At 45.5% G+C, this 23,756-nt stretch overlaps 7 protein-coding genes across 9 annotated transcripts; 4 read left to right on the forward strand and 3 right to left on the reverse strand.

The window, feature by feature from the left end:
• The first annotated feature begins 1,517 nt into the window (after positions 1–1,517).
• Positions 1,518–12,541, forward strand: LOC6525716. The gene is made up of 5 exons (XM_002101502.3): positions 1,518–2,170; positions 10,930–11,059; positions 11,136–11,476; positions 11,549–11,714; positions 11,780–12,541. Exons 1-5 carry the CDS (start codon positions 2,045–2,047, stop codon positions 11,887–11,889), a joined length of 873 nt encoding a protein of 290 aa, XP_002101538.1. The 5' UTR covers positions 1,518–2,044; the 3' UTR covers positions 11,890–12,541.
• A 416-nt stretch (positions 12,542–12,957) lies between these two features.
• On the forward strand, positions 12,958–14,130 carry LOC6525717 (transcription initiation factor TFIID subunit 9). Its single transcript, XM_002101503.3, has 2 exons — positions 12,958–13,198; positions 13,261–14,130. Exons 1-2 carry the CDS (start codon positions 13,048–13,050, stop codon positions 13,935–13,937), a joined length of 828 nt encoding a protein of 275 aa, XP_002101539.1. The 5' UTR covers positions 12,958–13,047; the 3' UTR covers positions 13,938–14,130.
• A 29-nt stretch (positions 14,131–14,159) lies between these two features.
• LOC6525718 (replication factor C subunit 4) lies at positions 14,160–15,484 on the reverse strand. The gene is made up of 3 exons (XM_002101504.3): positions 15,294–15,484; positions 14,350–15,217; positions 14,160–14,287 (listed from the first exon to the last, which is right to left on the reverse strand). The coding sequence occupies exons 1-3, from the start codon at positions 15,398–15,400 to the stop codon at positions 14,201–14,203; spliced, it is 1,062 nt and encodes a 353-aa protein (XP_002101540.1). The 5' UTR covers positions 15,401–15,484; the 3' UTR covers positions 14,160–14,200.
• A 344-nt stretch (positions 15,485–15,828) lies between these two features.
• Positions 15,829–18,759, forward strand: LOC6525719 (mitochondrial uncoupling protein 4). 3 transcript variants are annotated; one of them, XM_002101505.4, is made up of 5 exons: positions 15,834–16,260; positions 16,331–16,599; positions 17,496–17,605; positions 17,738–18,226; positions 18,289–18,759. In XM_002101505.4, the coding sequence occupies exons 2-5, from the start codon at positions 16,351–16,353 to the stop codon at positions 18,461–18,463; spliced, it is 1,023 nt and encodes a 340-aa protein (XP_002101541.1). In that variant the 5' UTR covers positions 15,834–16,260; positions 16,331–16,350; the 3' UTR covers positions 18,464–18,759. The 3 variants fall into 3 exon arrangements, with proteins under 3 accessions (XP_043062786.1, XP_002101541.1, XP_015046443.1); XM_043206851.1 differs by lacking the exons at positions 17,496–17,605; positions 18,289–18,759 and having other exon boundaries at positions 15,829–16,260; positions 17,738–18,024; XM_015190957.3 differs by lacking the exons at positions 15,834–16,260; positions 17,496–17,605 and having other exon boundaries at positions 16,462–16,599.
• Positions 18,760–18,916: 157 nt separating this feature from the next.
• Positions 18,917–21,161, reverse strand: LOC6525720 (RING finger protein 121). The gene is made up of 7 exons (XM_039370707.1): positions 21,069–21,161; positions 20,699–20,869; positions 20,579–20,613; positions 20,210–20,506; positions 19,922–20,150; positions 19,623–19,858; positions 18,917–19,565 (listed from the first exon to the last, which is right to left on the reverse strand). Exons 2-7 carry the CDS (start codon positions 20,744–20,746, stop codon positions 19,445–19,447), a joined length of 966 nt encoding a protein of 321 aa, XP_039226641.1. The 5' UTR covers positions 20,747–20,869; positions 21,069–21,161; the 3' UTR covers positions 18,917–19,444.
• Positions 21,162–21,220: 59 nt separating this feature from the next.
• LOC6525721 lies at positions 21,221–22,760 on the forward strand. The gene is made up of 3 exons (XM_002101507.3): positions 21,221–21,478; positions 21,540–21,642; positions 21,704–22,760. The coding sequence occupies exons 1-3, from the start codon at positions 21,336–21,338 to the stop codon at positions 22,538–22,540; spliced, it is 1,083 nt and encodes a 360-aa protein (XP_002101543.1). The 5' UTR covers positions 21,221–21,335; the 3' UTR covers positions 22,541–22,760.
• Positions 22,749–23,552, reverse strand: LOC6525722. Its single transcript, XM_002101508.4, has one exon. It carries the CDS (start codon positions 23,475–23,477, stop codon positions 22,758–22,760), a length of 720 nt encoding a protein of 239 aa, XP_002101544.1. The 5' UTR covers positions 23,478–23,552; the 3' UTR covers positions 22,749–22,757.
• Between the last annotated feature and the right edge of the window lie 204 nt (positions 23,553–23,756).

A 23,756-nucleotide genomic window follows, 5' to 3' on the forward strand; every position in this document is an offset into this window, starting at 1 on the left:
AAAAAAAGTTTCAATTATTTTAGCGCTGCTATTTTACTGCCCACCATTGTGTTTGATCTGCTGCAGTCGAGAGCGCGCCCAAAAATGCAATTGAGAAAAACCCACGCCATAAACAGAAACCCAAAATAGACAAAGGCATTAAAGCCGATGAAAATCAACAACAACAAGTAGACGCAGCGAGATGCCAATGCCGCACACACACACACACACCTATGTACATATCTGTTTATGGATAAGTCTGTAGACGAGATGTATATATTTTTACCTGCGCAGTCGCAGCATCTTTGGGTCAATTGCACACTGCGAGAAATTGGCTGCGCCCTGATTAACAGCAGGCGATGGAAAAAGCCGCACTAATCGCACCTCATGTGGGCGGAATTTCAGATTATGTATTTGAATATATAGATTCTCGCCCCAGAAGCTAATGGCTCTCTATGCAGCTGGACGTATTGTGTTGTTTTCAAATGAACCATTTAAGATAGAGGCTTACTAATCTGACTTCATCGCCAATTGATGTATGTTTATTCAGGCTTTGGAACAATACTGTTTCAATGGGTGTGCTAGTAATGATATTAACGTATGCTAGATCACAAAAGTTCCGTAGAAATAGGCATTATAATCCTTAGATCCTAACTATGATAATAATACTTCAGTGTAATGGGTATTTGTACTTAGGAGGCTGATCCCAATACGTTGTTAATAAAATATGTGGTTTAGTTTTGACAGAGTTACGATCTGGCGTGGCATAACTGCGATACGGTCGAGATATGGGAGCACCAGCACTCCCCTTTGAACGCCCCCCTCGAGTTCCAGCCCACCGCCTACGCCCATGTGCCTGTGTGCCTTTCTGCCTTTCTGCCTCGCGTCCTACCTTCCTGCCCACTGGGACTTCGAAACCACTGGCACAGGCAGCACCGCATACCAAATACCAAACAAACTCACGAAAAGATCAACAGGCTGCTGCTCTGTTGTTGTTTGCTTTTCGTATACCCTATCTAGAGGTTACTAGATCTTGTATGTGATTTTAGCAAATCTCTACTTGGTACATGTATGTTTTCACAGGATATCATAGGAATCGCGTTTCGTTGTGATTCAGTCGTGGGTTCCGCAGTTACGATAACATTAGGTCACATTAACACAATTCTCGTTTTATCGACTATACAAATCTATACAAACTTGGTACATGAATGCATAATGAGCTTATAGAGGATCATATCGAGTTTGCCATAAATCGGTAGAGATATAGGCATTCTGTTAGGGTATTCCATGGTCCGTTTGCCGAAAGAGTCTCTCCTTTCTTGTTTTTGCAGGTAGAAGAGGCACCGTCTCCTTGCCTCCTGCTCCCAACTCTCCTCCCCCCGCAAGTCGGCTGCATTGCAAAGCGCTCAAATGAAACGCCGACTGAGACGCCGACTGCGACTTGAGACTACGGGTATGTGTGTATGTGTGCATGTGTATGGGTATACCATACCCATGGTATATGGGTATTTGGTATTACCTGAAGTCGGGCTCAGTCGCCGACGATTTTCAGTCCGCTGGCGAACGTTGTTGCGATCACAACGTCTTGGTTATCAGTTCTCCGTCTCTTCGCTGCCCAGATCCAGATTCTCACTTCTCCGTACTCCGTTCTCAATTCTCCAGCTCAGATTCTTCGCCGGCGCGCGCGTGTGTGTGTATCGTGTTGTGTGCGTGTGTAGTGGAGCCCGTGTCAGTGTGTTGGTGCTGGCCCGTTGCTAAAATTATTATTTTTTTTCACGAACGTTGGTTGTTCTTTTTTTTTACTGTGCCTTCCAAACTGGTTGCTGCTCTTTTAAGTGTGTATTTGTGCAGCAGCAGTAGCAGCAGTTCAAGAAGAAGCGGCAGAATCTAGCTGCGGAAGAAGGAGAAGACATAGAAGACGCTGGAGATTACAAATCGAAAGAAAACTAATAGCAACTGTAGTTATTGTTTTCTTCTCGCGGATTTTCGTTGGATAAATCCCGTATCACAGCCGAAATAGCAACGCAGCAATTTCGAAACAGTTCCGGGGAATTAAAACACCAGCATGCCCTGCTCGGCCGTAACCCTATCTATAGCGACGATCTGCGCGATCATCGCCACCGCCCTGCTGGCGATCGCCTTCTCCACGGATAATTGGCTGCACTACGATGTCTGGCGCAACCAGATACAGGTGAGTCTTCTTCTTCTCATCTGCAGTCTTAAGTCTGCAGTCTTCAGTCTGCAGTCTTTAGTCTGCAGTCTTCAGTCTGCAGCCTTTAGTCTGCAGTCTTTGGTCTTTGGTCTTCAGTGACAGAGCAGTGGGGGGCTACGAATCGAATTAACCCAAGGCCCATCCGCTTGGAATACATAATCAGCTAAGGCCAGATCCACAACCAGAGCCAGTGCCACCAAAATATACATACGGTGCATCTGCGACTGCGTGGCAGAAGCCACAGCCACAGCTACAGAAACAGTCTGAACAGTCTTAGCCAAAGCAGAAGACTCTGGCTGTTAGGAGGGAGCTTAAACTCCGGTTACGAGCTCTGCACATTGGGCCCAGAGACGTGGTGAATGTGTAAATCCAGGCGGGGATTAGGCAACAGCTTAAGAAATGCGAAAAGATCGGGTTCAAAGTCGTGCCACAAAGCGATATAATGGTACTTTGGTGACTCTGGGTTGAAAACATTTGGGAATTGGAAAGGAATATGATATGATATATACCTATACCCATACAATAGATATCAATTGAGGAGAAAGACCAACAGTTCACCAATGTCATTAGAAGTGTATAAAAGGTTTACGAAAATAAATACGACTAATAATAGCATCAAAAAAAATATCTGTTAAATTGAAAAGGACTATGTGAATTATACTCTACCAAAAATAATAGTAGTTACATATAGATGCGAAAACTTCTTTAAATATCTTTTGTAATCCGTGTTGCCCCTTCCAAGAATCTTATCTTTAGCGGAGCTGAGATAAACAAGATAATTGAGATGCACTTGCTGCCATTTGTGCACTGCAAACAGGTGTGTGCGGCCCACTGTGCGGAGTAGGTGGAGGAGGATGAGGAGGGCGAAAGAAGAGAGGCAGGAGGAGTTGGAGAAAAGGGAGGGGAGAAGAAGGCACGAAGGCAACAGCAACAAACGGAGGTAACAGTAACAGTCGCTCGTTTTGTGCTTGGCCAAAAGAAAATAAGGGCAAGGCGGAGAAGAAGAAAGGTCGAAAGCAAACACACGAACAACTGGCATTGGAAGGAGGTGGGGGAGCGACGAAGGGAGGTAGTGGAATGGAGTGAGGGGCGGTGGCGGAAAGGCGGAGTGGGGGGTGGAGGGTGGGCAACGGCCGTTAACGTTCAAACTTTCTACGCGAGCGCTTAGCCAAGCCAAACGCGATGAATGAGAAGCGAAAAAAAGAAGAAGAGCCCAGGCAGAAGAGGCCGCAAAAAGAGGAGAAAGGGGGGAGAAGTGGAGGGAGCCACACCATTTTACAGTTTGCATTGCAAATACAGTCAAACTTCGGATTACCACATCTTTCATTCCTTCACAACGTAGTAAAATGTTCTACTTCAAGTTGGTTACTCGTTACTAACTGAAATGTGTGTTAATATCATAAATAATACACAAACGGTTCTTAAAACGTATCAGTTTGTGTTAATGAGGTGCCACTGTAGAAAACTCAACTCCGACTTGTAGGTGCAACCGAGAGAATTTCAGATGAGAGCGCACTATGGAAATAGGTGTAAAATTGCGGCAGTGTGCGTGCGCATACCAATCATACCAAAACAAGTTAGCTAAAAACCAAAAAAAAACAAATAAAAAAACAATAAAAAACAAAGCTGAAGAAGAGGAAGAAAAGCACTCAAAGTGTGCTGAAAATATTTGCACGTTTTTCGAATTTGTCGCCTAATCCGAAAGTTTCAATGGAATCGAGGAAGCGATAATTGCGGTGAGTTTCGAATCGTTCGAATCTCGCCGTGTTTCGAAATCTTCAGTGCTTCGGGCACTTATAAAGCCATTAGAAGCAATTGTCTGCCTTGACCTCCCCCATTTTGGGTCATCGCTCCCCTCTCCCCCCATCCACGTTGCTTCTTTATCTCTCTCTTTCTTGTTCCTTCGATTTCCGCCCCTGGAAGAGCCTTTGAAGAACCGCTCAGGTGCAACAGGTAACTCGAGATGGGCTACCTGGCCAGAGGAAGTGCATCCCCGGGGGAGTGGGGAATTGAATACCCACAGCGATTATGAGCGCTACTCAAAAGGTTGGGAATCCTGGGAAGTCAGTCGACGGAATCGTGATGATGTTGTCAGAATATCACCATTTCCAACCTTTCTTCAGCTAATTACAATCGTTTTCTTCGGAAGAAGTCAAGCGGAATCTATTACAATGGAAAATGAAAACTACAATCTTGAGCGATTCAAGAAGCACTAATAGTAATTTATTACTTATATATCTTACAATATCTTATATTACTTATCTTGTGTGATCTGTACATAGAAGCACATTGCATACGGTTTAAAGTACTTTTTTTGCTCTTTTGTGTGGAATATAAGTTTTCCTAGCTTTCAGGCCGCCCTTTTCCTTGAATTTTCTAGATCTTCGCCCTGACCACTAACTTCCCCATCTACCTCTAGCTTTCCCCACCGATCCTGCTCCTCCTTGTGTGCATCCATCGTGTTCGAAGTTCCCTGCTACCGGCTGGCGATGCCAGAGCCATGTTGCTTTTGGTTTTGTCTTAGGCCAAAGCATTTGGCTTTGGCTTTGGCTTTGGGGCTTTGGATCGTATCCACGCCTATATCGCACAGCACCACCCCCTCGCCCTCCTCAATCCAATCCCAACCCACAAACTGGTTTTCGAGTTGAGTTTTCACTCGTTTCACGTTTTCGAGACAAGCACGACGACTCAAAATTGGTATGCGGCTAGTTGGCCGGTTTGGTTTGCCACTTCGCTTTTTGGCCCTAACTCGCAGGTGGTGGTGTCTCTTTCTCTCTCCCTCTCTCTCTCTCTTTCTCCCTCTCTCCGCTTGGGCAGGGGGGTGGGTTGGTTGGGAGGGGGAACGGTATCTGGTATCCCCGGGCACCCAAGCCCAAATTGATGGAGCTGCGTTTTGGATTGGAGCCGCGTCTTTAACTCGAATCGCGGGGTTCGTTGTTCGATCGGTGAAAAGAGAAAACCCTTCTCCCCACGCTACGCAAAAAATGAATTATGAACATATGTACATATGTACATATGTACATAGGTCCAAATATGTTGTACTTTTTAGGTGCTAGCCATTTTAAATGGACAGCAATGGAACATCTTCAATAGAAATTTGTTAGAAATAGGTTATACTTTGCATTCAAGATATTTCATAATAAACCCAAAGGATTATCCCAAAGGATATATTTTTACATCGGGACTTTAATACCTAACCCGTAATTATTTACAAATATTTTCTCTGCGTACATTGGCAATGTGCAAACCTTAATTTTGCCGTGTCTTCGATTTCATTTTGCAGCAATCTTACTTTGGGCAATGCAATGCGATGACAAAAAGCCAAAAACATAGCTAATGTCCAAAGGAAAAAGTGGTTGCAAACACAAAAGCAATAGGAAAAACCAAAGCAAAGACCGAAAACCAAGTCAAATATCAAATGAAAAGCTGCCGTTGCTCATTTATTTAGTTGGCCCGGCTCTTTCCAGTTGGCCGTTTTCCCTGCCATTTGGCAATTGCGATGGCGATGGCGATGAATGAATTTCGTGTTGGGTCTTTACGCTTAGTAAGCTTTTTGTCGGGAGAAAGACGAAACGAAACACATGTTAATTCGCTATGTGAAATTAATTATTTTCAGCTGCGGTTGCGCATACGCCGTGTGTGACAGAAGATTTCTTTTCTTCTCCTTCTTCTTCTTCTTTCGGCCACCTTTCTTCGCTGATTTTTTTGTTTTTTTTTGTTTTTGCGGCATTTCAACTGAAGTGGAACCCATTTTTTACTGGCACCGCCAATAGGTATTGACGCCATCACTGAGTGTTTAATTTATTATTTTATTGCTGACATCATGTGAAATTCCAGGTTGATTAATCAGCACTTCCCGCGATTCTCTTGAATTAGCATCAAATTAATTGCACTTGACTGGAAGCCAATAGAATGTGTTTTGATTTTAGCCTGGGAGAATTTCGGTTAAGAATCAGAGATTATCGGGAACTGGTCGCTGTTTCCGGTTTCAAATGGCTTTCTAACAAGTCACATAACAAGTCAAGAGAACCTAAAGACATAATACGAAAGGGAGTTTTAAGCAGGGATGCTGTAATTCAATTCCTCAATGAGCAACATATTCAAAAATATTACATTTCTATTGATAAACAAGCGTCTTGTGGGATAGAGATAGATTTTTTATGATCCCACATGTTATTATTTTTACACCTGTGAAATCGTAATTTTCCAGCAAATAAGCAGCACTTGAATAAATTGGAATATTTTTCCAAGATTCACAGATTCTTTGGTTAGGCAATCGCGCTAAATGATATAGATATTATAATGATCGCACATTTCACCATAAAAATCTGCAAACACCCTTAAGTTCGCCATTTTCCAGCGAATAATGAGGTTCCGGCAATTGAAAATTAAGGCTATACGATGTACGAAACTTAATTTCATCGCAATTATCCGCATGCGAGATTCTTGGATCTCGAAGATCTCGAAGATCGCAGCATCCGAGGTTCCTCATTATGGAGACCGCTTGAGCGTGCGATTGAAAACGCTTTCGCTTCCCACAAGTGCAAAACAAATTATATATGAAAAATAAAAATAAATATATATGTATACATATGTACAAATCGGTAGAAGTAAAAGACAGGCAGAGCAAACCGAATTTCAAGCGATTATCGCGTGCGTGTGTTTTTTTTTTGTTTTTTTTTTCTATACGCCACTTGAATCAATAAACAAATCATTTGATTTCAATCGGTTTCAGGTTTCTGCTGGCCGCCTCTATTATTACTTTTTCATTATCACTTTTTATCCACAAATGTGGTGACTTCCGCGTCTCAGAGTCTTCCACATAAATGGCATTAAATGTGCCTTCTTTGGGCTCTGTAATTGCCATCCAGCAATCTAACAATCCATCTATCTACAGATCTATGTATCTATGTATCTAAGTATCTGTGTGGGCCAAAGTGCGCCGACGAGTGTCAAGAATGCGGTGTCGAATTGAAATACCTCAGCGATCTTTCCTCAATGTCGTGCTCCCACGACCTTTTTTCGTTTTTTCAGTTTCTTTTCAGTTTTTTTTCAGTTTTTTCAGTTTTTTCAGTTTTTTCTCCGTTTTTGACAAATCGAGAAACCAGAAATAGAGAAACCAGTTGCCAGTTGCCCGATGGCTTAAATTGATGTTGTCTGTGCATCGGAATTGTTGCAAACTGTTTTTTGTTTTGCATTGTCTTGGGTGCAGTGTGTTATAAATTATTCATTAATGGCTGCACAGCAACAAAATGGGGGCACGAAGAAATGGAGGTAGAGAGTAAGGCAACCTTAGTGTATTATTCTAAAAACAAGCTGCCTTGATAGGGAAACAGTATGTTTTTAAAATATGTTTCATATTCTGCTATCTCACTTATATCTGATCATATAACTTGGAAGTTTCAATAATACTTAAGTGTAATTTTTATTTACTTGTGGGTTTACTGTTTTTTCTCCTAAAATATGCCTCAGATATACATATAACCTCTGCTAGCCTTAAATACGTAGAATATGACTAATCTCGTTGTTATTTTTGCGCCCAAGTGGGAGGTGGTTCAATCCAATTCAGCTGCGGCCTTGACTTGAGTGCATTTCACGATAGGCTGTTTTTCGTGTTTAGGAGTTGGGGGAAACTTGGAGCACAGCTGCTGGCATCCCGTCCTGCGCTCAAGAACCGATCCAGTTTGCCACTCTCGGCGGTTTTTTATCTGGTTTCAGCCTTACAAATGCCGTCCGTCCGATTGGCTAATCACCGACATCCGTCGTCGCCACAAAGTGGGGGGATTGGGGGGATTGGGGGGATTAGGGGAAGGTGGGGGTTGGGGATATGCTCTGCACTCTGGTAGTAGGCCCCAAACTAGTTTCGCATGTGCTGCGGCCCGGGTGTCATAAAAATATTTGTGCCTTGCCAACTTACCAACTTGCCAACTTACCAACTTACCAACTTACCAAGTGTCCAACTGAGCCACTGAGCTCTGGTAACTGAGGCAACCACCGAACCAGCGAACCACTAAGCCACTGAACCACCAACCGACTGCCAAGTGGTTGCAGTTCCGCAGTTCCACCGATCGATTGGAATTTCTACACACAGGGGAACTTGAATTTGAATCATTGGATTGCTGAATAATATGTATGCCACCATTGCGATCAAACTCACATGTGCATTTCATTATGGCCAATTTAAATATTACCACAGTTTACAGTATATAATAGGATGCATCCATCAGCTTCTATGGCAGTACAAAATGCTACCATCTTAAAATGTAATCCCTAACTTTTGCAGTCACCCGTTTTAAACGTTTAATCGTGATTTAGTGTCCCATTCGTGGGATTATCTTATCAGTAACAAATTAAAGCTTTTTGACACAGTCTTTCGACTTCCAAGACTTTCTTTCCATGCCGCACGATGGGCAATTCGATTGAAGAAAGTTGTGTTGAGTTTGGTGTTTTGTGGGGCCGCTGATGAAATCGTTTTGATTTGGGGTTTCCAGAACAATGTGCATTGTATTATCGATCCGATAAAGTCGAAGAAATCGCTGACTTGGCTGTCATATTTTCACCGATGCACTGGGCCTTCCAATCTGATCAGCGATCAACCTTGAAGCACTTTTCGCATTACAGTTTTGTTCGCAATCGATATCTCGCCATGCGTAACCCCTTAACCACATGGCCATATCTATATCTATAGCTATATAGCTATACCTATATCTATATAGTATGCCGTATTAATCCAGCTAACCAACCGATAATTCGAATCGCTCTCGTTTTCCACCTGCATCTCCACCTTCTTTCCCCCCAATGATTACCGATTTCTACGGATTTGTGGGCAGTATCTCTCCGGTTTTTTTTTTTTTTGTTTTTTCTGTTCACAGCCGAATGCGTTTCCTGATTGAATGCTGCACAATTTGTTGAATGTTACCAGTCCGAGAGCCCTTAATTGCCCAAGACTTTCATAAGAAAGTTACAAAATTAATCCGCTGAAGAGGCGCTAATAAAGAGGGAGCCCAGCTTTTTTTGAGGGGCCGAGCCAAGCGAAAACATTTCTCAATAGCAGCGAATGGTAATGGTGATGGTGATGGTCATAGAAATGGAAATGGAAGGTGGAACGCCCTAACCAGTTCACGGTGCCCTAACCATCGTCTCCAGACGAGAGTTACGCAAGCGAAAATCATTTTCCAGCCAGCCGCCAATTTACATAAGCGCCCAGTTCGATGTACATATATACATATTTGGGTATAGATAGCAAAAACTGAAAACTCTTTTCGATATGAACTGGGCGACGAACCCCCCAACTCTTATATATTTTTCCATTTTTTTTTTTGGATTTCCCATTGTTGTTTAAGTACCGGACATACCGTAGAGTAAAACACGTTTTTCGGCTCCATTTCTTTTCCCCTCATGAAAATGCATGGCTGCGATGGTGAAAAACTAGTCTCGCCTCGCGTCTGTGTGCGATTTCCCTCGCCATTTGGAAACAAAAAAAAAATAAATAAGGTGGAAAAGCCAACGATCATCCGCGTTAACCGAAATCGTAGAATTTCTGGCAAAGTGCCAAAACGTGAGGAACGTGATATCACTCGAAATAGTTGGATTTCACTCGGATTTACACGCAGAGAAATTTCTAACCAGGTGATTAGGGATCGAAATACTAGACAGCACTACGTGGAGTTCCATGGTGTTCACAGCACGATTCCAGACTCAATGGGCAGTGGGTTTCAAAAGATTGAATGGTGATTTAATCAAATGCGTCATATTTTTATTCATTTATGATCGCACTTCGGCTTGGAGGTTGAAATAAATGTGATTTAAGATTTAAGTCAAAGTGATGGATCTCATTCACATTGGCTGAGTTCCAATAATTTCCACATCAATTGTGGATTGTAATGCTTATAAAAGACTGGGTTAAAGATCATATCTGGGTTACATCTAATTAGATCTTAATTATCGGATTAGCACACCTCAAGTAAAACCCATTAAGCCCAAGGCCGCCACATTAACTTGCACTGAGACACGATCCCTGGTGACAATGATCAGTTGGAGATCTCTAGGGCCTTACAGCCCAGAAACGCACTGTACTATGCATCATGAACCTTGGGTCGTAGACTCGCTCGCGAGAATTGCTCAACCCAGCAGCAGCAAATGCCTAAAAGCAAAATCAAAAAACAATGGAAAACCGCGGAACGTGTTCAAAATGCCACACGATCTGATACAAGGGCCACAATGCACGCATCATTTAGGCATATGCCATATACCACATATAGCATATAGCATATCCAACCCACACTATCTGAACATCCGTATATCGTTAAGATGACCGGATGATGATGATGATCGACAGCGGTTCAATGCTGACTGTCTGTATTTCTCGCTGAGATTGCGATTGCGATTGGGATTGGGATTGTTAATGGAGTCTGGGGCGAGGTAGTTGGACACATTATCAAGATACGCCCACCAGGGGCGGAAACGGGTTTATTAATGAGTATGTATTGAAAATGTAGTGGGGCTTTGTGTACATTTCGATTGAATAACAATTCTGCGACATGAGCTTGAATTGCGGCATTTACTCTAGGCGCTAATTCCCCAAGAAGGTTAATCCGCTAGCTATAAATATACATATAAATATACATATCAAATACAGTATATGGGGAGTGCCAGAGTTTTACTCTCAGAAAAGAAACTCCTTATATAGAAGGGCTGCAATTGAGCTTATCTAATACGGATTTTCCTTTTCATTTCAGTCCTTTGCCGCCAAGCACTCGGATGCGGAGTCCCTGTTGCACAACATGAACGTGAAGTACTATTACTACACGAGGACACGGGGCTTGTTCAGGATCTGCTATCCCAAGGAGCGGCCGCCAGTTTCTGCCGGTGAGTAGTAGTGCTGCATATGCTATATATGCATATACATATATTAATCCTTTTCCAATCCTTTTCCATTGCGTAGTGCCCACCTATCTGTCACCGATCGAGACGCACTGCTCGAACATTGACTACTTCCCGCAGGCGGAGGACGAGAAGATCGCCAACGAGGACGCCACATCGCGCCTCCATTTGGCCCGCTCCTGCATCGCCCTGTTCATCATTAGCTTTGTGACCATCTTCTGTGCGTTCTGGACCGGATTATCCGGCTGCTGGAAGCGCTCCTCGGGCGCCATTACAGCCACCTCGATCCTGCTGCTAGTCACCTGTCTCCTGGCCGCCGGCGCAATGGGACTCTGGCACACCGTCGAGTTCTTTGAGAAGGAGAAGGTCGTGGGCGAGGATTACTTCCAGCAATGGAACACGGTATGTGCACCAGCTACTTTGACCTAGTATGTGGATTGATTATTGTTATTATTGGATATCTTGATTAATTAGGTCCTGCGCGACAACACGAAGATCGCCTACGACTGGTCGTACATCGTGGCCTGGGCAGGAATCGGAACCTGTCTCCTGGCGTCCATCCTGCTCTCCGGCGCGGCCGTTTGCCTGCGCAACGAGCGGGAGAAGGAGGAGCAGCTGAACCTGCAGTACCTGATGCCGGGTATGCTTGAACAACAAAAAACCCCCCTTAATATTTGGTCACTAATTTTGTGTTTCCATTTGCAGTTTACTCGCAGAAGCAGCCACCCTATCCCCCCTATGCCAACTATGCCCAGCCGCAGATCTACCCAGGACCCTACTATCATGGCTCGCAGTACGGACCCTACAACTACTAGGGCGACTCCCAAAGGGGGCAAGCTGAAGCAATGCCAGCATAGAGATCACAAATCATGACCAGGAGGGCACCTGGTAACCCTCCCCAGTAATCAAACCACTTGGCGATCAAATAGAGCAACCGCTAACGAAATCTTAAATTGCATACATTCTGACAATGACAATATTATATAAAGCATCATTTTTTTTTCGACAAGAATCTAGTTTGTAGTCTATATAGAGTTATATAGTATATATATATATATATATATATATATATATATATATATGTATGTATATCTATATGCTTGTATGTATAACTGATCGTGGGACTTGAGTCAAAGTTGCGTCCAAGTTTTTGGTGCGCGAATTGTTTGCGCGTTATTTTGCAAATATCATAGAGAGACGTATGGATGGATGGTTTTATATGTTGACCACGGCGAGATGGCGATTAAAAGACGGAACAATAAAGAGTTAATTTATTGTAGCACTTAACGTACATGTAGCGTATCTAAAATAATAATAAACAAATATGTGTATGTATCTAAGCTAAAAGTTTCATTGTACAATGTATATGAATGTAATAATGCGCGACAAGCTTCAATTGTCTTCCAAGTATAGTGCATATTGTATGTAGAGCTGTACGTTTAATGAATAAAAGTTTCTTACGTTAAAGTTTTACAGTTTTCATTTAATTTTGGTGGGTTGTTGATTTTAATTTCGATCAAATGTTAAGGAGAAAATGCATTTTTATCCGTGATTTTGACTAGTTTAATTGGCTGAATAAAAAAGTTTGGGAATTGTAGTTTTCTTTCCAAAATATATTGAAACTATTGTTTCTGATGAGATAAGAAACATATCCACACAAAATTCTATGGAGCGAATTTCGTTATATTTAATAATTAAACATACGTTATCTATAAGCTTCATTAGTTTAATATCTACATTTTTAAATCGATTTATGATTTGGACGTTGCTGCTTTTGAAAATGGCAATCGTTGGCCAGAGTTGCCACACTGCAGTCAAGCGGTTCGGCGTTTTCCACACTAGGCGTGCGTATCGATAGTATCGCATAAACGCATCGATTTTCGATAAACTAATATATATGTACGTGCACAATTTCAATGGAATAAACAATCTTTTTGTAGTAGAGTAGTAGTAAACAACATAATCATAAAGGTATGAGTGTGGAAAAGGCCGAAAAGGCCAAGATCAGTGCCCAAATCAAGCACGTACCGAAGGACGCGCAGGTGATCATGTCCATCCTCAAGGAGCTGAATATTCAGGAGTACGAGCCGCGCGTGGTCAACCAAATGCTGGAGTTTACCTTCCGTAAGCGGCGGCATATCTTTTGGTTTTCCCTCCATTTTTCTAAATGCTGTCTTGAATTGCAGGCTATGTCACCTGCATTCTGGACGACGCCAAGGTGTACGCTAACCATGCACGCAAGAAGACCATCGACATGGACGACGTGCGTCTGGCCACCGAGATGACGCTGGACAAGAGTTTCACCGGACCGCCGGCGCGTCACGTTCTGGCCAAGGTGGCCGACGTACGAAACGGCATGCCCCTGCCACCCATCAAGCCGCACTGCGGTCTTCGACTGCCGCCCGACCGCTACTGCCTCACCGGCGTCAACTACAAGCTGCGAGCCACCAATCAACCCAAGAAAATGACCAAGTCGGCAGTTGAGGGGCGTCCGCTAAAGACCGTCGTTAAACCCGTCTCCAGCGCCAATGGCCCAAAGAGACCGCACTCTGTGGTGGCCAAGCAGCAGGTGGTGACCATTCCCAAACCCGTTATCAAGTTTACCACCACCACAACGACAAAAACGGTGGCCAGCGCCGGTGGCTCTGGTGGCGGCGGTGGTCTGGAGGTCAAGAGCGAGCCCAGTGGCTCCGGCGGAGATCTCAAGATGGAGGTAGACAGCGATGCGGCGGCTGTGGGCAGCATCGCTGGCGGATCCGGTTCAGGAGCGGGAAATGCCAGCGGGGCAGGAGGTTCATCTGGAGTAGGAGTGGCCGTCAAGCGGGAGCGCGAGGAAGAGGAGTTTGAGTTTGTAACCAACTAGCGAAACGACATCATTTACCTTAAATTAATATTCGTAAACCAGACCAAAGCATTTGCATTTGGTTGAGGGGTTCAGGGGAACTAAATTTGAATTTTAATGAGATATCCAAAAAACCTTAGTATAGATTCCCCCGTTAATGATTATGAAATCTACGTTTTATACATAAATACAACTATCAGATGTTCATATTAAATATACAATTTATTTTAGACTCCAGTCGCGAAAAAAAAATACATATACTGAATGTGGTGAGTGGGATGAGATTACTTTAAAGCTAAGATGATGCAGCAGCCAAGGTCCATGATCTGCAGATACTCGGAACCGCCGTCCTGCAGGCGAAAGCAGCATTCCTGAGGGACAAAGAAACCATTAAACATGGGGAAAGATATCTAACTATGAAGTCAATACGTACGCCCAACTTGTCGCATATTTTGGCTTTTTGCGGATCATTTAGCCCCGGATGATGGACAACGAACTCAACGAACTGTTCCATCATTTGGCCAACGCTGTAGGCGGAGAAGCCGATCTCCCGCACGAACTGCTCCAGGCGCTCGTAGTTCCCAGAGCGACAGACCTCAAGGTAGTCCTCCAGATAGTACTCCGGAATGACGCCCGACATCTCAAACAGATCGGCAGTGTTGATGATGTGCTCGGGGCCTTTTAGGCGGTAGCAGGACTGCAGAGTGGTAATGGCGCGACGCAGATCTCCGCCAGAAATTTTGACAATGGATTTATAGGCATCCTCCTCTATCTTTACCCCCTCCATCGCGCAAATGTACTTCAGCCGATCGATCACCTTGTCGTCGCCCAGCGCCTTGAAGCGGAATTTCGAGCAACGCGACGTGATGGGCACAATAATTCTGGAAACATAGTTGCAGATCAGGCAGAAGCGAGTGCTCCGGCTCTCCTTCTCCATGGTGCGACGCAGCGCAGACTGTGCGGCATGGGTCATCGAATCGGCCTCGTCCAGAATGATGATCTTAAAGGGCGGACACGGCTTACCGTCCGGACGCACACTGCTGGCCGACAGCTGCGAGAAGTTCTTGATCTTGGTGCGCACCACATTGATGCCACGCTCGTCGGAGGCGTTTAGCTCGAGGATGCGATCCTTGAACATGTCCCCAAAGATCTGTCGGCTGGCAGCCAGGATCGTACTCGTCTTGCCCGTGCCGGGCGGTCCGTAGAGCAGCATATTGGGCAGGTCCCCGCCCTCAACGCACTTGCGCAGCACGGCCACCACCTCGGACTGCTCCACCACATCATCCACATTGCGTGGCCGGCTGTATTTGTAATTTGGAAAAGAAAGAAAACACTTAAATAAGCATGTGGTCCAATTTGGCGAGATCGTCAACTCACTATTTCTCCACCCACGGAGCCGGGGGCTTGCGTCGTGTCGTCGTAGCTCCCTGGTTCTTATCTCCGGATCCCGCCGTTGATTTTCCTGTTTTCAAAAATGCTTGCATACCGGAATCCGGGTTACTTGACAAAATTATAAATAAATCTGGACGCACAATGCAAGTTTGCCGCGCGTTTATCGATAACAAGTTGTCGTGCGTTGAAAGGTTCCCGGCAGCAGAGTTGCCAGATAGAGCAAATGAACACTTGCCAAAACTTTCGGGTATAAATCAAATTTAATGTTATAATTACATTTTATTCATTTTTGTGCTCCTAAACTAAAAACTTTGTACACCATTTCCACAACATTGTCTATTAAATACAAAAAAAAAACAGAAAAAGGTATCGTAGACAACAGTAATTGAAATATATTTTTAAACAAGGCTGCGCAAATTCTAACTTGTAAATATTTTTAATATAATTTTACCAATAATTTTATTTACAACAATTCCAATTTCTTGCCGCGTAGGTGCATCTATCTATCTGGCAGCTCTGGCCTGCATCGCATTAGTTTTTGTTGCGTTTTTTTATTGCGCTGATAACTACGGGCTTTTTAGTTTTTTATAAAGGATATAAATAGAGCGGCTTTCGCAGGCGGGGTGGACAAACATGATTAACCGCCCAGAGCAGCGCGTGCCAACGAGTGTTTTATAAGAGCGCGATTTGGTTTTGATTTTGATTTGCCATTGCCATTGTTATTGTTTTTGTGCCCCGCCTTCGCCCCACAAACCGAAAAGGAAAAAACCAAAAGAAGCGTTGCCAAAACGTTGTTATGTAAATGCACGGAAGCAGAACGTTGGCACAGGCACCATCCTCATCCGGAATCCACCGCAATCGGCGTGCTCCGCAGCGGGACACGGAGCTTAAGTTCGGAGCGCCCAGCACCCGCACACATCACGCGATTGTGTGAAAGTTTCGCCTTGCTCGAGTTTGTTTAGCGCTTGTTTACCCAACGCTTAACGAAGTTACTAAGTCTCTCCCTCCCTTGTGCCTTTCAGATAGGAAACTCGGCTTGGAAATGGCCGCCAAAACGGACGAATCCTCGCCAGCCGTGGCGTCAAGCAAAAGCAACAGTCCCGCGCCCTCCAGTGGACGCCACCAACTGCGACCCGTGAAGTTCGACTACGCGGACTCATTTGCCTGCACCTACATCGTTTCCGTGGTGGCCGCCTCCATCGCAGAGCTGGCCACCTATCCCTTGGACCTGACCAAGACGCGTCTGCAGATCCAGGGCGAAGGCGCCGCCCATTCGGCTGGAAAGTCCAATGTGAGTGACACCCCATACTAACTGCTTTCCGCTTGTTGTTCTTTTGTCTCAGGCTTTTGGTTACTCCTAACCCTGGAACCTAATCCACATTCCCCTCATCCATTCCATCCGCCAGCTCACAAACTAAACCAAAATTGGTGCTGCCCCTCCGATTTATCTACTCCAATCGCAATGTATTTCAAACGTCAGAGATATGGCAAATCGGAATGGGCACGACCATGCTGATAAGACTTGGCTCACAAGACGCTTTGCTAGGCTAGGTGTTTCGGTATCAGTCACAGCTTCTGCCCAGATCACACCCATGCCCCCACCCTGGCTTGCTCATCCACTGTGCCCGTATACGCATTCCCTCTTCCCATTTGTATGTGTGTGTGTTTGGATTGGGTTTTGAACCCCATTGTATTTATGGACTGTATTGGAACAATTGATTACTAAGAGAATGTATGATAACGATAGCTAACAAATATGAGTAGATACTAGTCTAATCTTATTAAAAGAAAACAGTTTGCTTACCACAAAGAACTTGTTGCATATTAGAATGGGCAAACTCAGTTCCTCAGGAGAAGATCGTTAGTATGAAGCTTTGATTATTGAATCAATAAAGTGTCATACAATTATGATATAAAATAACTTATTCAATACTTCTTAGGCGAAAAGCTCTGTTAGACAGGATACATTAACAACAACTTAGAAGGCTTCTAGGGTAAGCTAAGTAAATTGAATTAGATATGCGATAGGAACGGCCAACTAATATAGGACCCCCCATCCCACTGCCCAACCCATCCCGTTTGTGTGTGCCTGTTCCATGTGAATATTGTGTTTTTCGGCCTGCAACAGATACAGATACTACAATGAACCACCCACAATTACCGATTCCCAACGATTACCATTACCAGATGCAATACCGCGGCATGGTGGCCACCGCCTTCGGGATTGCGCGTGAGGAGGGCGCCCTGAAGCTGTGGCAGGGCGTAACGCCGGCGCTCTACCGACACGTCGTCTATAGGTGGGCATTCCCAAAACTCCTCATTCTAGCAACTAGATCACCGCCACAGCCAATCTGCCAGCAGCTGTTAGCCATCAGCCATTAGCTCAGCAAGTTCTAACCCGACTTCTCCCTGTCCATGTTCATCCGCAGCGGTGTGAGGATCTGCAGCTACGACCTCATGCGCAAGGAGTTCACGCAGAATGGCACCCAGGCTCTGCCGGTTTGGAAGTCGGCGCTGTGCGGCGTCACCGCCGGAGCCGTTGCCCAGTGGCTTGCCTCGCCCGCTGACCTGGTCAAGGTGCAAATCCAGATGGAGGGTCGACGACGGCTGATGGGCGAGCCACCGAGGGTCCACTCCGCTGGCCATGCCTTCCGCCAGATCGTGCAGCGAGGCGGCGTTAAGGGCCTGTGGAAGGGCAGCATCCCGAATGTGCAGCGAGCGGCGTTAGTTAATCTGGGTGACTTAACCACATACGACACCATCAAGCATCTGATCATGGACCGCCTACAGATGCCCGACTGCCACACAGTCCACGTACTGGCCTCCGTTTGCGCTGGATTCGTGGCAGCGATCATGGGCACGCCAGCTGATGTGGTTAAGACGCGCATCATGAACCAGCCCACCGACGAGAATGGGCGGTAAGTGACCTACTGCCGCGTTTAACCACTAGAACGCTTAATCACGTAAATTATTCTTGCAGGGGCCTGCTCTACCGCGGATCCGTGGACTGCCTGCGTCATACGGTTGCGAAGGAGGGCTTTGTGGCGCTGTACAAAGGCTTCCTGCCCTGCTGGATACGAATGGCACCGTGGTCGTTGACTTTCTGGCTGTCCTTCGAGCAGATCCGCAAGATGATCGGAGCCTCCGGCTACTGAGCGGTGGCTCAATCTAATTTTAGGTGTAGATGTACATACAAGCAGATGTATAACGCAGTTCGTTCATGTTACTCCGCCTTAAAGTCGGTCATAATCCTATTTTCCGTGCCTGAATGCCTGAATGCTGAATGTCAGCAGGATGTTGTGCGGCTCCTGGCAAAGCTTAGCACATACTCTGTCCATTTTAGTCTGTTATGCCAGGGGGTTTTCCCCACTGATTTCTTTCAGGTTTCTTTCACTTATCTTTTGTTATTGTTGTTGCCTTAAGATTAAAATCAAAACTTACAATAAAGCAAGAAACTTGTTATTTCTGAGCAGCGGTTACTTTCTTAAGAGCCGAGCGAAATCGAAAGAGACAGCAATGCTGGCGGTCAATGGAACTTGTATAATCCAGTAAAATAAATTAATAATAAGCATTACCCCTCCCGCTGTGAATGTGAAACGAGTTTCGAGTATTTTATCAATAGATTTTTTTTTTTGGTATATGTATATTCCTAACCAGCTCCAGTGCAATTAAGTGAAATCAAGAAAATAAAATTGGTAATAATACCTAGGAGACATACACACAGGCACACATATGTACATAAATACATAGCTATGTATAATATATAGATATAGATACATATATCCAAAATTGCATTTACGTTTCGATTAAAGACTCCAATGGAAAATTTTGGGTGCCCAAAAGCAAACCACACACAGAACTGGAAACCCGGAAACAGATTGGATGGCAATGGCAGGCATCCGGATGGCTTCGTCTACAGATCTTTCATCCGTCATCATCGTTATAGTTCAGGAGTCGTGGAGGGGAGCGGGGGAATGAACGGCGACGGTGCTAGTGGTGCGGGTGTTTCGCAGCCCCTCCATGTTGGTCTGTCGTTGTTAATCGTCGAGTTTTTCGTGTGGTTACATGTGCAGGACTTAATCCAAAGTGTGTGTGCTTGACTAGACGCCGAGGAAAGCCAATACTGGAATCAGGACCTACTCCAGTCCCAGCATCCAGTTGATGCCTTGTACTATGAAAAAGATGAGCGGTTGCCAGGCCACCAGCCAGCGAATCCAGTCCAGCAGGCGACCGTACAATACGTGCGGCTTCTCCCACCTAACGGAGAAACAATATTAAGTACGGTAGTCAATCGGATGGCACTGAATGCCTTACGGATTGCGGAACATCTTCTGGAGATCGACCTTTTCCTTGCAGTAGGGACACGTCTGCTTCTTGCCCACAATGCACCAGCCACGTATACAGAACTCGTGGAATACGTGGTTACAAGACAACTTGTAGGTGTTCTCAATGACGCCCTCTTCCTTCTCCGAGACAAGCAACTGATTGCCACACACTGCGCAGACATTCTGATCAAGATGTCGGGTGGGAATGCCCTGAGGTGTGTAGTACTGTAGGACAAACGTAAGGTTATAAGTTTCCAACTTTGTATCAAGGTATCGTGGTAAACTTACGCCAATAGCTGCCGCCATCTTATCCGAACATATCTCGGATATATCGCGTCCCAGTACACCGATGTACAGGCCGTAGAAGCAGAACATCAGGCCCACATCCATCCAGGTGTTTGGAGGCTGCGAGAACATGTAGTTCATGCCCAGGAAGGCGGCCATGATCACCAGATAGCCCACAAGGCCAAGGCCATAGCTGAGCTTGTAGATGAAGTAGAACCACTTGTAGACGAGCCTGAAAGCGGATTTTATGGGCTATTATCTGGCCTTCCGTTCATATCAGCAGTGACTCACCTAGGCGTTGTGCCCTGAATGGGCTTGCTGATGGCCCGGCGCATAACCAGTGCCGTGATGCAGGTGAACACCAGCCAGATGATTATGAAGCGCAGCCAGCCGAAGCTAACGGAGATGATCAGCGGAATAAGCCACATGGCCAGCAGGGTGACGAAAGCGTAGGATCTGTAGTGCCGCTTCTTCCACTCAACCAGAATGATCTGGGCAATGACCAGGGTGACAAACAGAATAATCACCATTTCGGAGTGCATGGCGTCGTGGCCGCGATGTTTCTCCACCATCAGTTGGTGCTGCGCTCTGCGAAATTGGATAACCGAAAATTGGACATGATTAAAAGAATGCATTATCGAAGGCCACTGCTCCACTTACCGCATTCGCTCCTCCGGCGTCATCTCGTCCAGGGACTAAGGAAATCCGCATCACCAGGGAACAGGGAAATTTACCAGTTGAGTGGGGCTTCTTATTCGATTCCCATTAGAAAAGACTCACCTTGTTCAAGTCCACGGGCGCATGCAGGTCCATGTGTTCCTGGTGCATCTTGTTGCCGTTGTATCCGCCGTAACCCGCTGCCGCCAATCCGCCGGACAGTCCCACTCGTCGTCTGCGTCGCTGCGTTATCTTGCCGACCACGTATTTCTTTCGGTTTTTACCTTTGAAATTCTTGAAACGAAAACAAATAATTACATGTTGTGCTTGTGTGCGTGTCCAGCTGCCGTGGCGTTGCCATTTGTCAAAGCGGCCGAAAAAGTGAATACATGTGTGTGTGACGTGATCCACAAAAACACAAGCCCGGACTGACTTCCAAAACCAGCTGTCTGGAGAATGGGGTTTTCCGAAATTATTGTTATTTTATCCTAACCTTTATTTACTTTGACTACGACAGCGCTTTCTTATAATCGAAAACGAAACGTTCGAGTCCAAGGTTGCCAGATGCATCTGGCCAAGCCGATGTTTACCGACCATCAGCTGTTTAGTTCAATGAGTTGAGTAATTCGTTTACCAGCGCAACCGAACTTATCGATAGTAACCGATAACCAATCGTATTATTTTAGGGCCGGATAAATAAACAAAATATTTACAAAATTGTAAAGTAAATGTTATACGTAGGTTTTTAAGGGGAATAAACATGCAAACGGAGCACTGGGGCTCCCTGCCCGCAGAGGACGACGGTGTCCAACTAACACCGGACAAATACGTTCCCACGGCGGCCAAGAAACCCAAGCTGGACGAGATTCGTCTGCGCGGCGATCTGCAACCGGATGAAAAACAGTAAATAAATCTAAATAATAGGTATAACACAGCCAGTAAACTAAACATATACTCCATATAGCCACAAGGTGGAACTGAAAAGCGCGCTGGTTACCCAGACCATCGAGGTGATGAAGCAAACCGAAGTTCTGCAGTCCCTCATCGAAACGTACTCCAATAAAAATGCAAGTTCTTTGCTGGTTTAACCAAAGTATTTACCCAATTAACCTAATAATATAATCATAGGGAAGTTCCAACTACCTCTTGAATCCCTGCCTCATGATACCAGAAGTGGACTTTCCGCCAGAGAACGCCGCCGAACTGGTGGGCAGCCAAAAGTTCCAGAAGCCCATCTGGTTTACACCCTCCGTGGATACAGCCTACTCCCGCGGGGATCCGCAGGCGTATCCGGAGATCTCCAGCAGTGCCTGCCGCCAGGCGATGCGCAAGGTGATGTGCGGCATGCTGCGCCTGGCCGGCTTCACCGACTGTTCCGAGTCGGCGGTGCAGCTGTTGACGGATGCCACCGAGGAGTTTCTGCGCAGCTTCATCGGCGAGTATCGCGGCTACTATGACAGTCAGCCACGGCTGCAAAAGTCCACGGTGCTGCAGCTTGTGCCCCTGGAGCGCGCCCATGTTGCCCTAACGGGCACCTCGCTCACCCAGGTGCACAACTACTACAAGCACAAGGTGCTGGCCAGGAATCGCGTCGAGATCGGCGAGTTCAATAGCGTGCTGCAGGAGTACGACAAACTAATGAAGGAGAGCCAGAGCAGCATGCAGAAGCAGCACAACGAGTTCAACGGCCACGACTTCCTCAACATCCTGGACAACAGCGCCACCGGCAGCAGCCAGAGCATAGGCGGCAATTTGGCCATGGGCGATATGCTGCAGGATCTCGGCGGAAGCACGGGCTCCAGTGGCACAGTCAGCTCTCAGCAGATGCTGTACGGCCTGCTCGATGGCCAGATTTCGTCCAATACCTCCAACATGACCGGGACCAGTGGCAATGGCAGCACGGGCGGCAATGGGAATGGCAATGGCGCCACGGTTAGCAACTTTCACGCCACTTTTGAGACGTGATTTTTAAAATTGTTACGATATTTTCATTACTTTAAGCTCAAATTATTATTAGATTGTTCAATGTGACCCATATTTATATAATTCACACCGGGAGCAAATATCTCACACGGATATATCCCTAATAATCAAATCTTTCAAATTTTTTATAAAACGACTAAGATCTCTAGGCTTAAGTTAAGATCAATTCTTAGGAAACGTACTCATTAAATAGTTTTAACTACTTCTTTTGTTTATTACTTTTCTTTTTGCTTATCCTGGACTCGTTCCAGTTGTTTTGTCGCCTCCGCTTGGTGAACTCGTTGGTGGGTTCAATGGCCACCAGCTTGGTTGCATTCGGATCGCTGGCTCTGTACTGAAAGAGTTTGTCGTGGCGCGATTTTTTCTGTGCCCAGGCGAGCAGGTCCTTGCCTTCCAGTATGGACTCACCAGTGACCACCACAGAGTCCAGAGCTTCGGGCGGAGAATGATCCTCTTTGGGGGTCCGTCTCCTGATGGTGGGTTTCTTTTTCGGACCCGCAGGACCTTCCACCACCAAATCCGCGATCAAATAGCAATCGGCATTGGACACTAGCTTCACTTTGTCGGGTGGCGGCTTCCGTTTGGCCACGCACTTGGGGGCATCCAGGGAGAACTCGATTTGCTCCTGGATAATGCCACTCAGCCTGCTCCAGATGTGCGTTTGCATCTCCTGAGAGATTTGCAAATCGCTGGCAGGCGCGTCCTGATCCTCCACGTAGCGTTCACTTTTGACCGGTGGTGCATCGTTTTTCTTGGTGGTCACCGACTGCTCCTCGTTGGCTGCTTTGCCCCCATCCGACTTTGGCTGCGATTGAAACATGGCATTTGTAAGCAGCGTGGTGTCCGCCGCCTCCAGGAACTGACGCATCTGGGCGTCATCCTCAGAGTCGGAGTCGCTATCGCATGATTTAACTGGCATTTTTGTACGATCTTTGAATATTTATTTACACTTTATTTTTAAACGATAGGTGTGCCGTTAACTTGTACGATAGTTGAACCTGTCAGTTATCAAAACGATACGTATCGATAAATTGGAAAAGCGCTGTGGTGGAATACAAAATTAAAAATTAGAGGATAATTTCGATTGCTTAACATTTTTCTGATAAGTCAGACTTTGGGCCATTTTAGCAGGCTAGTTAGCGACTTCATGACTTAAACTAATTTTAACCCATACTTTATTGTGGAAATTGCTTGTTAT

The sequence above is a fragment of the Drosophila yakuba genome, chromosome X, assembly GCF_016746365.2.
Source record: "Drosophila yakuba strain Tai18E2 chromosome X, Prin_Dyak_Tai18E2_2.1, whole genome shotgun sequence".
Classification (NCBI taxonomy): domain Eukaryota; kingdom Metazoa; phylum Arthropoda; class Insecta; order Diptera; family Drosophilidae; genus Drosophila; species Drosophila yakuba.

Excerpts from the sequence above, each read along its gene's own strand:
- LOC6525716 (XM_002101502.3), top strand. The coding sequence starts at position 2,045 with ATGCCCTGCTCGGCCGTAACCCTATCTATAGCGACGATCTGCGCGATC. Across the intron at positions 11,060-11,135 it reads GCGGCCGCCAGTTTCTGCCG|TGCCCACCTATCTGTCACCG; the intron begins GTGAGTAGTAGT and ends TCCATTGCGTAG. Across the intron at positions 11,715-11,779 it reads CCTGCAGTACCTGATGCCGG|TTTACTCGCAGAAGCAGCCA; the intron begins GTATGCTTGAAC and ends TTCCATTTGCAG.
- LOC6525717 (XM_002101503.3), top strand. The coding sequence starts at position 13,048 with ATGAGTGTGGAAAAGGCCGAAAAGGCCAAGATCAGTGCCCAAATCAAG. Across the intron at positions 13,199-13,260 it reads AATGCTGGAGTTTACCTTCC|GCTATGTCACCTGCATTCTG; the intron begins GTAAGCGGCGGC and ends CTTGAATTGCAG.
- LOC6525718 (XM_002101504.3), bottom strand. The coding sequence starts at position 15,400 with ATGCAAGCATTTTTGAAAACAGGAAAATCAACGGCGGGATCCGGAGAT. Across the intron at positions 15,218-15,293 it reads GCTCCGTGGGTGGAGAAATA|CCGGCCACGCAATGTGGATG; the intron begins GTGAGTTGACGA and ends TTACAAATACAG. Across the intron at positions 14,288-14,349 it reads AAATATGCGACAAGTTGGGC|GAATGCTGCTTTCGCCTGCA; the intron begins GTACGTATTGAC and ends TTTGTCCCTCAG.
- LOC6525719 (XM_002101505.4), top strand. The coding sequence starts at position 16,351 with ATGGCCGCCAAAACGGACGAATCCTCGCCAGCCGTGGCGTCAAGCAAA. Across the intron at positions 17,606-17,737 it reads TACCGACACGTCGTCTATAG|CGGTGTGAGGATCTGCAGCT; the intron begins GTGGGCATTCCC and ends GTTCATCCGCAG. Across the intron at positions 18,227-18,288 it reads CCCACCGACGAGAATGGGCG|GGGCCTGCTCTACCGCGGAT; the intron begins GTAAGTGACCTA and ends TTATTCTTGCAG.
- LOC6525720 (XM_039370707.1), bottom strand. The coding sequence starts at position 20,746 with ATGCACCAGGAACACATGGACCTGCATGCGCCCGTGGACTTGAACAAG. Across the intron at positions 20,151-20,209 it reads ATTCAGGGCACAACGCCTAG|GCTCGTCTACAAGTGGTTCT; the intron begins GTGAGTCACTGC and ends ATCCGCTTTCAG. Across the intron at positions 19,566-19,622 it reads CAGAAGATGTTCCGCAATCC|GTGGGAGAAGCCGCACGTAT; the intron begins GTAAGGCATTCA and ends TTTCTCCGTTAG.
- LOC6525721 (XM_002101507.3), top strand. The coding sequence starts at position 21,336 with ATGCAAACGGAGCACTGGGGCTCCCTGCCCGCAGAGGACGACGGTGTC. Across the intron at positions 21,479-21,539 it reads CTGCAACCGGATGAAAAACA|CCACAAGGTGGAACTGAAAA; the intron begins GTAAATAAATCT and ends TACTCCATATAG. Across the intron at positions 21,643-21,703 it reads AAACGTACTCCAATAAAAAT|GGAAGTTCCAACTACCTCTT; the intron begins GCAAGTTCTTTG and ends ATATAATCATAG.
- LOC6525722 (XM_002101508.4), bottom strand. The coding sequence starts at position 23,477 with ATGCCAGTTAAATCATGCGATAGCGACTCCGACTCTGAGGATGACGCC.